We start from the raw sequence: 15,040 nt of genomic DNA on the forward strand, positions 1-15,040 counted from the left end.
CGGACTAAAATTTGGGGAATACCCCTAGGCCCCTCGGAAATAATCAGCTGCAGTTCCCCCTGAACATCCAAAGAGGACGTCTGCAATGCCTTCTCGGACGTGTCTAAGGTCGGATCACCGCAGGCCTCCAACCCGGTCATGGCAGAAGAATCCAAAGTTGAAGCAGGAAAAAACTCTGAGCTATCACTCACCTCAGGAGGAACATCTGGCAGAGGCTAAACAGCATCCAACCTAAGTTTCTTGGCTGCCTTCTTCCCAGGCAGCTGTCCCTCATAGCAGGAAGTTCCCTCCACTATGTCTTAGCAAGAAGCTTAAACGCTGATTCACAAAACTAAAGTGCCAAAGAAGAAAGCCTACTATGAAGGGTTTTGGGGGGGGGGGGGGGAGGACTGAGACATAACAGGAAGTATGGTCATGTAAAGCACCAAGGTAAAACAGACCCTGTTTGTGACAGTCTTTATAGGGAATATGTCTACCATACTGGGATTTACCCTTCTTGGAGGACATGAAACCCCACAAGCAACAATATATCAAAAGAAAGATAACACATCCAGAACCCCAACAGGGCGCTTACTTGAAATGGTTTGGTGAACCAGCACCAGAATGGGCATTCAGGACAATGATCAAAAGATGGCATTCAGACTGGCGACAAAAGTTCTGAGGATGGTATGTCAGGACATCACCTTTATACCCTACACTATGTGAGAGATACGTGTGACTTACGGCGTACATTAACGCAACCTAAAGGCTTTAGTATACTGGCCGGATGTTAGGCCATCATTGAAAGTGGATACCTACTGTAATGAATACTGCAACACTGAAATGGAAGGTCATCAACTATGTTACCAGCAGCTGGGCATGGCAAACCTGCTGATGATGTAAGCCCCTTGATGAACTGGGAGATGGTGCAGTGCTGATGCACAAACCACCACTCACTGGGTGCTACAGGATGGTACAGGGGATGTGAAGTTGGAGGAAAATGTTCCTTAGCAGGGATATGAGACTGCTCTAAATGTCTTGATCTCCAAACCGTCCCAAAACACAGGTCAGAACTGTTCTTGCAGTTCTTAGTCAAGTTTGATGGACAAGGAGAGGGTCAGAATATTGGATGGCTAGTTGTAAGCAGACAAAAAATAAAAAGTATGTTTTTTTGTTTTGTCTTTCAGTTTTTCCTGGTTAGGGGTTGCCACAGCGGAACTTCGGTCTGCTAAAGATTGGCAGTCGATTTTCACGAATGTCGAGGTGCCAGCTCGACGTTCAACCTTCAACGAAGGCACACCCATTTACGCATGTCTTTCTAACACCCACCCAACCGCGGGGATGAAAACAGACTCCACACAGAAGGCACTCCCCGCACTCCAGCCGAGAATCAAACGGGAGAACCTCTTGCTGTGAGGCAACAACACTACCGCTGCACCACCGCGGATACAAAAAATAAAAAAAGTATACAGTTGTCAAATCTAATATGATCCTGCCCTTCTTCAAACCTAGAGCACAAAGTCCCAGAAATATCTTCCTGAGTGGCATCATGAAAGTATTCCTTGAATGACTGCAGCTCTGAAGGAAGGCCTAAAACTTGAAATTGCATCCAAATTTTAGTCTCCTGTACAAGTATTCAGAAAAGTCCATTCTGCAGACATACAAAATGCACAAAGATGTATTTTTAAAGAATGAATGTGATACAGCCAGTGTGCTGGAGTTAACGACATGTAGGCACTACAGGTAAGATCTTGTACTTTGTATTACAAAGTTAATACATTCTTAAGACACATGGATAGGGTGACTGTAGATTCTGACTACTTTGTTAGCAGCTTAGGAAGCAAATAACTGATTAACCTTTCAAATTGATATGTGCATCCAAGCAATAAAACATTCCCATCTACTATAGCAGTTTGAAAAAAAAAAAAAACAAAAAAAAGATACATTTACTAATTTAAACTTGATGCAGTGGCTACTGTGGTAATAAAAATGGAGTTTACTTTTACCCCTTGTCTCATTTTCTTATGCAGAACTGGGAAGATTTCTAAAAGGACAGAGTTTTACTTATCCCATCACCCTTGTGTTTAGATCTCTGCATCTGAAACTCTGGGATTAACTTCTTAGATCCCAAGAAGGAAGACAGCTCACTGGGAAGTAGTGTTTTATGACAATGTTTTGTTTCATATAGGTCTAAATTCTTTACTAAATATGTTTAAGGCAACTGCATTATTCTGTCAGAAGGTTAAGGTGCATTTATGTTTCAAGAACATACTTCCCTCTCTCATCTATATTATAAAAACTGTCAGAACAAGTTTTGTTTCAACATAGGAAAACAGTTACAAACTGGGAGGACATGGTGGGCCAATGACACTCTTACCACTGAAAGCTTTCAGTTAAGTTACCATGAGGTCATCACAAGCCAATAACACTGGTGACTTTATTTCCCCTTTTTTACCTCAAAAACAGTCACATATTTAATTTAATGAAGACATTCTTTACAAATGCAGGAAGACAGCTTAGGAAAGCAAATTAATAACTTATACAGGTAAACAACAAAAGACTGATTATGGAGGCCTGGTAATTTGCTTCTATTTACTTGAGAGACTACATTAAATATGAATATATACGTTCAAAATCCACAGCTGGTGATAATTTTTCTAAACAGATCTAGTCCTGGTAGACTAGACTATAAATCAGGATTCTGAAATTTTAGTTTTAGGACTTGTACATTTTGGCATTACAAGTGCCAGTCGGATTATTCTGTGTTATCACAGTCTCAAGCTTAAATGAGTCTACATACTGATTTTCTGGGCGTTTTACTCAAAATATTTGATAACTCACCTACAGTTCAGCAAGGTTCTTTTTAATTATCCCCATATTAACCTTGGAAATAAATTTTTGAATATCATAACTTCTCACAACTTCATTTAGTACACTTATGCACATATCAATAATTTTGGTTTGAGTTTTACAAATCATCCATTAATGGTTATTAATGTAAAACCTTTGAACCCTACAGGTAATTCAGACTGAAGGAATTTATCTTACCAAATACGATGACCTCAGCCTGTGATTGAATGTTATGACTACAATAATATAGACTATGCTACTATGTTATGACTACAATAATATAGACTATGCTACTATGAATTACAAAACTGTCTCTACAAAATGGAATGAGTTGTGCCCAGCCCAACTAGCTGTCTGGTTTGTCATCATTTGTTAAATCTGTATTAATTTAACATCAACTGCTAAATGCACAAGAAAATGTGCAATACAAAAAAATCAAACAACATCCTTGGTAGAATAGCTAATACAACAAAAAAGGAAATACAGGACATATCTGAAGCAGACAAGTTTAACAAAGTAGTGTCTACAAAACCACTTTATAAAATTAGTCGCTTGCCTAGGTCACATACAACTGCATGCAGTAAATTCCTTTTGTCTGCTTCTATGCAGATTGCTTAGCTGTGGTTTTTCCTTGGTTGAACCTGAATGTGTCCCACACAGATCAGTGTTCTAACCATGTGAACCAACAAACAAACTGGTTATAAGGTAGGATAACAAGACTTTTTGTGTTAAAAAAAAAAAAAAAAAAAAATTGTCTGATACTAAAGCAAGCATGGGACTCGAGATGGAGTTTTAGTTATTAATGGCAATGCTTTTAGTGAATTACACTGCTCTGTCAGAAAGTCAAGATATATTTATGCTTCACTGACATACTTCCAACTCCTCATCTATACTACAATAAATGGCTGCACACGTTTGTTGCTGCGGCTTTCATAAAATATTTTTCAGGTATGGTTACCATAAATATTATCAAGTGAAAAAATTCTGTCCTGTTACTAAGCACTTTGTGAGGCAATTACTCTGGGAAGAATGGAAAACTCAGAGCAAGGGACCACACAATATGGGTAGTCACTTATTAAAGATAGTTTAGCATCCTTATTCACTCTTTTCTTTATTACAACAAGATATTGCACTCCCAGACTGGAACTGGCCAATATTACACCATTATATAAGGATGGCTATTCTGATACAGCTGCCAGCTATTGCCCTATTAGTTTGACATCCATTCTTGGAAAATATTTTGACAGGTATTCAATTTGCTGAACGACAATAAGATGTATTGCAGTTTATATTCATTGTATTCAAAATGGCTTCAGTTTGGGCCATACCTCTCACTGTTCAGATTTTCTCAGAATGTCCAAAACTTGCCTCATATTTTTGGTGTGTTTCTCATAAAACTGTGTTTTTCTGGCAAATCAACGGCAAATTATTGAGGGCTGAAATCAGAAATAATGACAGGCATCTGAGTTTAAGACTTCATATCCTTCAGAAAATTAGTGCAAATGCAAAACTGGTTTGCCCATCAACTTTCTAAATATGGAAAAGCAATATTTAAAAATTGTCTCTATTTTTGGGCCTTTAGAACCCCCCCCCCCCCCCCATTCATTATTTGTGGCTTTGTCCAGATTTCTTGCTCTAAGAGGTTGAGAGGTATAGTGAGAGCAGATTTACTTGGTCAGATTTGTATATGTTTTGGATCTTGGCTTTGAAAGCATGGGAATTATGTACTTGGAACTTTTTAAAACATTTGACAACCTCTCACATGATAGAGTAACAGTTTGCCTACAAACTAGTGAAGTCAACCTATATTTTACCAGCTGACAACAACTGGCAGGCTAACAGACAACAAGCAGTCCGTCTGTTAGACAACACCAACCTGAGTATATCCCAGGTTTCTGTACTGGACCCATTCCTTTACCATTTTTCCCTTTTTACCAATTTCTGGTACTCACTCGGTGTCTAAACATGTAGAGGATATGAAAACTGGCTCAGACATTGCTTCCAATGCTGATATTGACTTGTGAATGAATTTTCAATCATCATCATGGAGCATTAAAAATATGAGCCTAGATTTATGTACTCAAAAATATAAGGTGATGAGAGCTGGCCTAATGAAAGCAAATTCATATATGATAACTGATAATTTTATAAGAAAAGTGCTTCTACTACAATTGTATTAACAAATTTACAGTCATAAAAATACAGGACTTGTCAGGATGAAAAGTTCCAACTCATGGGTTAATACTTAAAACAATGTTTACTAGAACCTACAGACACTAATACATTAGAATTACTGTGTGTGTCTCATATTCGGCCAGTCTTTGAATATAGTAGTCACTTTTGAATACCGTACTCAGTTTCGCTCCTACAGTGAATGCAAGTTTAACATATTAAAAATACAAAAAGATGCTGATTGGTAAAAGTATGAACCATACAGCAGGACTAAAGTTCTTTTGATTATAGAGTGCCAGTTACAGATATGTTAGGGGTATAGTGCGAGTATCCTTTAAGAGCTTTAGCAATCCCACTCTGTTTTTAATACATCATTAGAATTACTACTGTGAAAGAGCTCTGAAGTATGGTAATATGTGCTTTACTTGGGTTTCATTTAAGAGTAGGCAAAGTTGATGTATTCCTATTGTAGTGAACAAGCGCCCCTTTCATATTAGGTGTTCTGAGAATCATGAATGTTTTAAAACTAAACTAGATTTCGGGGCTAACAATAAGATTTTTATCACATACAAAATGGAACCTGTACTCTTTGTTGACCCATAACGGCCTCAACGCTGGTCAGCCACTGAACTTGCAAACTTTAAAGAACTAACCTTGACAAGTGGGAAAGCATAGGTCAGGGTCCAAGTCCAAAGCTTGGAAAAGGACAGACCTTCCTTCCCTACATGTCAAACCCTGAGACACCCTGTCTTAGTGGTTCAAGAGGAAGCAGTCTTTTGAAAAACTGGATGCCGCAAGGCTTTCAACATCAAATCTTCCACGGTGAACAGAAAGGCCCATTACACCCATCCCCAGGAGATTCCAGCAAGAGGGACATGTATGACCACGAGCCCTAAGCTGAACTGCAGACTGCTAGGTTATGTGGTCAAGTAATACATTAACTGTAAAGATTTTCCTTTGCGAGTCTTAGGCTGTGTAATCATTTTTCAGGAGCTCCTACAACCTTGGGATGGCTAGGCATGAACTACATAAGCACTTTGATCTCACCTTACTAGCTTCTTTTTTGACTCAGTTCAAATCTTGATCTTGGCTGTCATAGTCCAAACATTTCTGCAGCAGCCTGCCAAGTGGGACAGGGGCATTATTCGCAGTAACAGCATCTGCAGACATTAATACAATTCATCCACCTCAGCTGGCACAGACACTTACATAACACAAGGTAAAAAGAAGTTATGTACTCACCATAATGTTCAGCCTGCAACCTGTGGGTATTTGGATCCATATCGGATCAGAGTCGGCAACTTTTCAAGCATCTGCTCTGAGCTCCAAGCTCCTCCCCCTTAACCATAACCCATCACCATCTCCTACCTTCCCTCAGATCGAGTTTGCCACTACTCAATCAGCATCTCAATTTTATCACAAACCCTGAATAGGTTCAGGGGAAGGAGGGCGGGATGGTTGCAGAAAAATGAAGTATAACTACTCGGAACGTTTTGGTGAGTACATAACTTCTTTATCTGAAGTAGTTAACTTCATTTTATCTGCAACCTGTGGGACAGAGCCCCCAGCTACTAAAACTTCTGGGAGGTCTTCATGGAAGGATATTCCTGAGCATCGCAGAGCCGAAGGATGCTCTCCCTCTGGAGATCAAATCCAACTTATAATGAGAAATGAAGGTATGTGACCTTGCTCAAGTTGCTGCCGCACAAATATAATCCAGTGAAACCCTAGACCATAAAGCAGCAGAAGTCACCATCAATCTGGTAGAATGAGCTTTAACAGGACCAGGCAGGGACAAACCTTTGTCTTTATAAATTTGCAAAATACATTGTGTAATCCATCTAGCTAAGGAAACTTTGGAGATGGCTTTGCCCATAAAGGATTTAGAGAAGGACACTAATAACTGGTCAGCCTTAGGAAAGGGCTTTGGTCTGTGTAAATAAAAACAAAGCTGTCTTTAAACATCTAAAAAATGCAGCTTATATTCACGTTTGTTCTGAAAATTTGGAAAGAAAACAGGCCAGGTTAATACTCTGGTTAATGTTTGATTCAGAAGTTACTTTTGGTAAGAAAGAAGGGTTCATGCGGAGCGAGGCCCTGTCCTTATGGAAGATTAAGTAAGGGGGCATGGCAGACAAAGCTTGAATCTCAGAAATCCTCCTAGCCGACGTAATGGCCACTAAGAAGGCTGTCTTCCAGGATAAGAACTTCAAATCTACTGATGCTGCAGGTTCAAAAGGAGGAGCAACTAATGCCTGCAGAACTAAGGTAAGGTCCCAAGGAGGAACAGAGTCCTTAATTGGGGGGGGTAAAAGAAAGGTGCCTTTAAGAAAAGCCTTACACAGTCTCGAAGAGGCCAGAGCATTCATGTTTTCGCCGACATGGAAGTTCGAGACAGCTGCCAGTTGCTCTTTCACAGAGGAAGAACTAGCCCCTTGTTGGAAAATATTGGCTAAAAATCCAACACTGCAGGAACAGGGGCTGTAAAGGGATCTAGGTTCCTCTGAGAAGCCCAAATAGAGAATCATTTCCATTTGCTGCGGTAAAATGTCCTAGTGGAGGCCTTGTGGGATGCCACCAGAACAGATTTTACTGAAGATGAAAGACAGAGAGTCCTGGCAATTAAGGGAACTGGAGCAACCAAGCCATCAGCTTGAGGCTGTTCAGGTTGGGTGGACAAGGGCCTGAGGGATTAGAGATGAGATCCAGGCAAGGATCCAGAATCCAAGGAGGAGCTAGAACATGAGATCAGAGGAAGGCGAATCACACCTGACGAGGCCAGAATGGGGCAATGAGGATCACTTTGCACCCCAGTCGGCAAGCTTTCTGAAGAAACTTCAGAATGATAGGTAACGGGGGATAAGCATACAGTAACCCGGGAGGCCAAGCATGGACTAGTGTCTCTCTGGCGGGACCCCTTGGTGAGGGGATCAGAGCGAAGAACTCGCTGCACTTCACGTTGGAAGGAATGTAAAGAGATCGCAGCAAGGCTGACCCCATGCAAGGAAGATCTCCTCTGCTACTGATTGTTTCACAGACCACTCGTATGGCATTAGAACAGCCTGACTCAATCTGTCCGCTAAAATGTTGGAGCGTCCCGGGATGTGCGTTGCAATCAGAAATAGACTGGTGGATATCGCCCACTCCCACACTCTCAAGGCCTCGCGACAGAGAGGGTAAGATCTGGTCCCCCCCTGTTTGCTGATGTACCAGACAACCGACATGTTGTCTGACTGCAATCGTCCCCGGGGGAAAAATAGTGCGAAAGGCTTGCAATGCTAAAAGCACTGCTCTCATCTACAGAACATTGACATGCAATCTGGTCTTGGTCTGGGACCACATGCCTTGGACCGTCCTCCCCAAATAATGCCCCCACCCGAGCTGGGAGGCATCCGTGGTCACTGTGGCTTGGGCTGTGTGTGAAACGAATGGCCATCCTGCTAAGATCTACGGAGACTGGAGCCACCAGAAAAGTGACGCCCTGCAGGCTTTGCCAATTTGAACTGGCTAGTCCATGGGGAGATCTAGCCAAGACCACTGTACTGCCAGATTCCACTGAAGAACACGCATGTGAAGACGTGCACAGGAAAGGATTGAGATTGCTGCGGCCATAGAGCCTAGGGCTTGGAGAACGTTGCCCGCCTTTTGGCAGCCGGCGGCCAAGGATCACTGATATATGGGCCCGTAGGCTCTGGACCCTGTCTAGAGTTAGGAAGACTTTCAATTGGAGGGTGTCCAGCCATGCCCAGATAAAGTCCAAGATCTGCACCAGGTCCAAGAGGGACTTGGAAATATTGATAGTAATCCCTAGCTGAATTGCAAGATGAATGAAGGAGTCTCTGGCTATGCAAAGAAGATGCTTGGTGGAAGCAGCGAGGAGCCAATCATCTAGGTAAGGAAATACCTGAATCCCCTGAAACCTCAGGTGAGCCGTTACGACTGCCATTATCTTGGTAAACACCCTGGGGGCTTTGTTGAGACCGAAGGGTAGGGCTGGAAATGATTGGCTCCCAGCCAGAAGTGAAGGATTCTCCTGGAGTTTCTGCAAATCTTGATGTGGTAGTAAGCGTCCTGGAGGTCTATTGAACACATCCAGTCGCATTCTCGAAGATGAGGTAGAATGGACTGTAGGGTGACCATCTGGAATTTCTGCTTGGCTACAGTCAGTTTCAGTGTTGTCAGGTTCAAAATGGGCCTGAGATCCTCAGTCTTTTTTGGCACTAAAAAGAACCTGGAGTAAACGCCTGATCCGGACTGATCTGGGGGGACCGGTTCGATGGCTCGTTTGCGAAGCAGCTTGGAAATCCCTAGCGCTGCCGCCTCCCTCTGAGCGGGTGGGACATCTGGGAGGCGCTTTGGTTGGACGGGAGGGGTAATGAACAGGATGGTTTAGTCTCTGGATATTATTTGAAACACCCAACGGTCCGCAGTTATGGACTCCCAAGCTGTTGGGTGCAATGTCAATCTTCCTCCAACTGTCTCCAGAGTAGGACAGTCGGGCAAACCCCTCAGGGCTGCTGTGTGGGCCTGTCCGAGAAGGTCTCCCTAGACCCAAAGTTCCTTGGCCCTCCTCTGCCTCTGGGGTGGCATCTGTCTTGTTCCCCTCTGCCTTTAGGGGACGAGTTGTTCTGAGAGTCCCGGGAAAACTGATTTTTCGGAACCACATCTTTTTTTGCACTCTCAGATTCCTAGAAAAGGATCTTTGAGGGCTAGAGAAGCAGAGTCCGATGGCAAAGTCTTCCGTCCGTCCTTTTCACTCTGGACCAGAGTGTCATGTACTGTATTCCCAAAAAGAAAAGAACCATCAAAGGGAGTATTTGTGAAAGACGTCTTGAAGGGGTCCGCGAATTGACACAGTCTGAGCCAAGCATCTCGCCTCATAGCCACTCCAGTTCCAGCCACCCTCGCCACTCCTTCCGTGGCATGGGAAAGGAGATGCATGGACATGTTCTATACTGATTTGAGAGTCGACATTTTCACAGAGAACAGACGCTTGTCCTCTGGCGACAAAGACTCTGGGGGTGACTCAGCGAACTCCGCAAATGGGTCTCGCTGCAGTCATATGACATATGCCAAATAATAAAGCTCTCGAATGGAAAACTTCGCTGAAGAAAACACTCTCTTCCCAAATCGATCCACCGCCCTGGACTCCTTGTCCAGAGGGTGGACTGAAGAACTCTCCTGTGCCAGTTTCCTCTTGGTGGCTGCTACAACCACCATAGCATCCACCAGGGATCCTTTGTACCAGGCTTGTCTGTCTGAGGGTGGAGAGAGAATCCTGTCCGGACATTTTGGTATCGGCTCTACGGTGTCAGGCTCCTTCCATGCCTGCATCCGCAGGAGGGGACACCCAGGATGTAGATGGGCCCGTGGCAAAGGCCTCCAGGAACACTGACTCATCCATAGAAAGTTTTGGGGCTGACCAACCTCCCCTCTGGCAGAGGATCTCCATGATGTCTCCAAAGGAGACATCTTCTGGAGGTGACCTGGGGGAACCTTCTCCTTCATCTAAATCAGTGTCTTCTGTCAAGGACTCGGGGGAGTCCAGGTGCCTCCTTTTACACGTGTGCTTAAGGGGACCCTCTTCAGTGGGACTCTCTGAAGAGGGCTCGTGCGCCACAGGGGGTTCCTCCAGGGGAACCACCTGGGGGTTCTCTATCATGGGCTGTCCCTGGGACAAGCTGAAGGGAGTCGTAACCGAATCCAAGGGAGCCTGGGCAGAATCCAAGGAAATAAACTGGGGTCTCAATCCTTGGGAGAGAACCCTCTCCACCACGTCAAACGCCAATGGAGAGCATACCTCCTTAGCACCCAACAAGGAGGAAGCTCTCCCCGGGTTCGCTGTGAAGATCGGGGCAGAGGCAGGAGTAGCCGGAGTTCCGAAGGAATGGCTCAGATCCGACAAAGTCAGGGCCTAAGACACCCCCATCCCCTCGGCCCCGACTCCCCATCCTCGGCCCCGAGAGTTGCTCGGATCCGAACTGGTCTGATTTGAGGAACTCAAGGTAATCGCCGGCATCGAAGTTGGAGGAACAGTCGGCACCGAACCCCCAGCTCAGAGGATCCTTGGATCCATAAACCCCGAAACCGCAGACCGGATCGGGGAAGGAGAAACTGGATGAAAGAAGGGCATGGAAGTCCCCTCTCCAGAGGGAGAGGGGCCTGACAAGACTCCCATTTGGATTTGGGTCCCAACAAATCTTCTCAATATCCTGTCCATATCCAACTCTGATAGACTCAAGTCGAACGGGAGGAGGTGACCGACTCTGATCTGGCAGGTCGTTGCGATGACCTAGATGAAGGCCTCTGATCCAAGGGCTCCGTCGGCTCCAGGGAGAACCTCGGGGAGTGGAACAGAGGAGATGTAGGTTTAGACACTTTAGAAGGCGGGCTAGGGAAGGGCTCCCACTCTGGAGACTGCTGGCGGGCCTATCCCCTCTCTTATCTCTGTCCTTATTCCTCTTGTCCTTTCCTTTAGCCTCCCCTTCAACAGGTCTAGTGGGAGGGTGAGTCCCAGCCTGGGGGGGTTGAGCAACTGCTGGAGGAGCAGAGGCCAATGCATCCAAGGAGGAAACAGGTAGAAGGCCCTTTGCAACCAGTTTGGCCTTCCGTTCTTTTAAGGCCCGGGGGTTAAACCTGGCGCACACGCTACACTGAACGGAAAGATGGGGAACACCAGGCAAATAACACACAGAGTGTGGCCATCGGCCAGTGAAAGCTTATGGCCACACTGTGCATTTTTTAAAGGTAGGCTTTGGCTGATCAGCCATACTACTAACACACAGCCAACCTACTTAAAACCAACACTCTAACACACACACGTAAGGGGTTGGGAAGGCCTTACTATACTACTTTATCACAAACTTTTTTTTTTTGTATAAAACCAACGAACAGCGAAAAGGGGGAGGTAAAGGGAACAAAACGATCACACACACTCACTATAAAGAGCAAAAAAGTTTGACCAAAGTCACTTACTAACACCCAACACTTGGAGCTACAGAGATCATGATGCTGATGCACGAAGCGGCAAATGAGATCTGAGGGAAGGTAGGAGATGGTTATGGGTAAGGGGAAGGAGCTCAGAGCAGATGCTTGAAAAGTTGCGGCTCGGATCCAATATGGATCCAAATACCCACAGGTTGCAGATAAAATTAATTTAACTACTTCAGATCATACTGTTCTCTACTTGTAAAGTGCTGGAGTTGTAAACAGTTAAAAAATAGAGCTATGATGAACTTCTGTTAAAAAAAATGTTCTAAGCTGAATGTTAAATATATAAAATCCACAGTTTTCAAAACTTTCTGAAAAACCTGTTGCAATTTGAACATACATATGCAAGTAAGTGTGTATGAGTATGTACATGTATATACTTACATGGGTGCATTTGTTGACCACACACACACACACACGTCAGATCACAAATGATCAAAGCAACCTCAGCAAGTAACAATTTACTACTACTGATCGAACAACTGCTTAGGGAAGGGTAGGACTTGCCTTGCCCCCTGCATGACCCACGGTAGTGTGCTTGAAAGTAAGAGTCACTGAGCCTGTCTTGGTAAAAATTTTTTTTTTTTTTTTTTTTTTTTTTTATTTTGCAAAATCACAACAGGAACAGTCTAAGACTTGCACACACACAATACTGGTATACACATACGCATACACATGAGTGTGCACGTAATAATTCCTTTTGAAAGGAGATCCAGGGAGAAAAGATCCACAATATAAACAAAGGCAAAACATTACAACAATTTGTGCAGCCTGCCTTTGGGAACTGAAAATAAATCATTTATATAAAATCAAGTATAAGCATGGAGAAAATTCAAACTCTGCCTAGTCACAATGCATAAGCTAAGGCTAAACCTTCTGACTAAAGAAGTTAGAAGCAGAGGAAAAGCACTGCGGCATCATGCCACAAAAGCAGAGCACTACTGAGCTGCCAAAGTCACAACTTATTCTTTCTTAAAATCACCTATGGAACATCACAAACTCTGTGGCACAGAAGCAGAAAGCCTCGACTTCACTGCGGGTGATATGAGTTCAAGTAATGGCACAGGTGGCTGCAGGAGCTGGCCAGGGAAGATGAGAGAGGGAACAGCCACGGACAGATCTCCCTTCCTGGGGGAGAAGCAGCTCAGATTCACCACACAGGTGACACCTAGTGGGAGCAACTGATATTCACCTAGTAAAGCTTCAAGCCTGTTAAGCCTGTACTGCCATAGCACAAAGGAGCTACCAAAGCTTTATTGCTCCCAATGGGAAAAGGTAGCCCACCTCCAAGGATCAACAAGCTGTCTTGATTCCTACCACACAACTCTCAAAGTATGAAGAGCTGATAGGAACTCCTGGGCAGGTACAAACTGGCTGCATAAATACCCAGCTCCCATTCCACTGGAACAAATAAACCAATTGGGTGAATGTAGAGGAGATACTGGGCAAGGTCCTGAGGGTAAGCAAAAAAAATATCTTGTGGAATGTCTTACATTAATCTTTTCTTTGAGGACAACTAAACCTATGTCAAAGTTAGTCTGTCTATCCCAGAATTTTAAATCCAGCCGTAACGCTAAGCAATACAACCTAAATCTCATATGCTAACTAATTTTAAGATGAGGCTTTCTGTGTCGCTTAAGAGATTAATTTTCAAACATTCAAACAAATACCTACATTAAAACACATTTTTGCTCATTAAAGATTCAATACTTTACAAAAAATATCCAATATGTGCTAATTAAACAATGCCGACATTTGGGGAAGGCCACTTGTAGCTAATAAAGATGCAACTTTAAACCTTTAGTCTTCTAGAAATTTCAACATTCATTTCCAACAAAGTTATAAAAAATGACATGTCAGAACTGCTGCTGGCCTGACCTTTTCCATGGGAAGCTGGATTGATGCTTTACAGTCTGAAAACTCTACTGTGATACTGGGACCTTGGACCTCGGTAACTATATACTGCAGTTTCTGTGACTCCTTTAGCATTTTCCGGTTACTGCCACCAAATTTTCCAAGAACACGATAAGCCACAAGAGAAATTGTGTCAGCAGGATTGCGCAGCGTTCGCCACAAAGCCTAATAAGCAAACAATTGACATGCAAATTGTTAGTCTACAACAGGTGTCTGATTTTGTTAGGCTAGAAAGACTAACGTGAAATTTAGTACATTTTTTCAGAGATGTATTTTACTAACAATGGAAATTCAGTAAGCCAAAAATAAACAAACATACATACATACATTTAGGAGATAAAACAGTGCCAGGCTGCAAGAAATCATTTCTCTTCCCATCACACATCATGCATACTACATTCCCACTTCTTCCACAGCACTTAGCTGACAGAAAACCCCCAACCACATATAAAGACAAGTGACACAGGAAGGGCAGGTAACAGTAGATGGACCCTCAAGGATCTATCATTATAGTAAATACGTAACTTGTATTTGACAAGATGTCCACCTTCTGTAACCAATAAGACAGACATCCTAACTAAGCCTCTTGGGTGGCCACTTCATGGAATATACCACAGACAATAATGGCTTCAAAAGAATACCTGGGCCTGGAAATAAATGTCCAGTTTGTTCTGTCTCACAAAACTGAGGGAATACAATGTTACAGCTACACAAATGTTAAAAACTTAGGCATTAAGGAAAAAGGCAGCCGAGGTGACCATATCTCTATTAAAATGAACACTAGGAGTTAAAGGGAAAGGCTTTCCACAGTTAACATGGTAACCTCAGTACAACTACCACACTACCTGAAGAGTGTTTATAAACAAAAGTTACGTACTTACCATAACTCTAAATCACCGTTGCCATCTTCCGTCTGGCTCAACTTACAAGTTACTAGATCAAGGACTCGGGCTCCTCCCCTACCTATAAATCCCTCTTGTCCCTACAATACCTCAGATTGTGAATGCCCATTTGTATCGAATATCTTATCTAAAAATCACAACAACATTTTAATATTATACCAATAATGAGAAGGGAAAGAAGTAAAAAAAAAAGGCTAAATATATGATTAGGCCCTGGACTTCAGTCAAGAGCC

The 15,040-nt window shown here is 43.3% G+C and overlaps 1 protein-coding gene across 1 annotated transcript in view; it reads right to left on the reverse strand.

The window, feature by feature from the left end:
* Nucleotides 1-15,040, reverse strand: part of LOC122816707 (transformation/transcription domain associated protein) — a gene marked incomplete in the record, with an annotated part of 2,794,447 nt that overhangs the window by 2,063,385 nt on the left and 716,022 nt on the right. Inside the window, 1 exon segment of the mRNA XM_044089697.1 lies at nucleotides 13,870-14,070. Coding sequence (XP_043945632.1) covers nucleotides 13,870-14,070 — 201 coding nt within the window.

The sequence above is a fragment of the Protopterus annectens genome, chromosome 12.part0 (genome assembly GCF_019279795.1).
Source record: "Protopterus annectens isolate FY-2018-M chromosome 12.part0, PAN1.0, whole genome shotgun sequence".
NCBI classification, from domain to species: Eukaryota; Metazoa; Chordata; order Ceratodontiformes; family Protopteridae; genus Protopterus; species Protopterus annectens.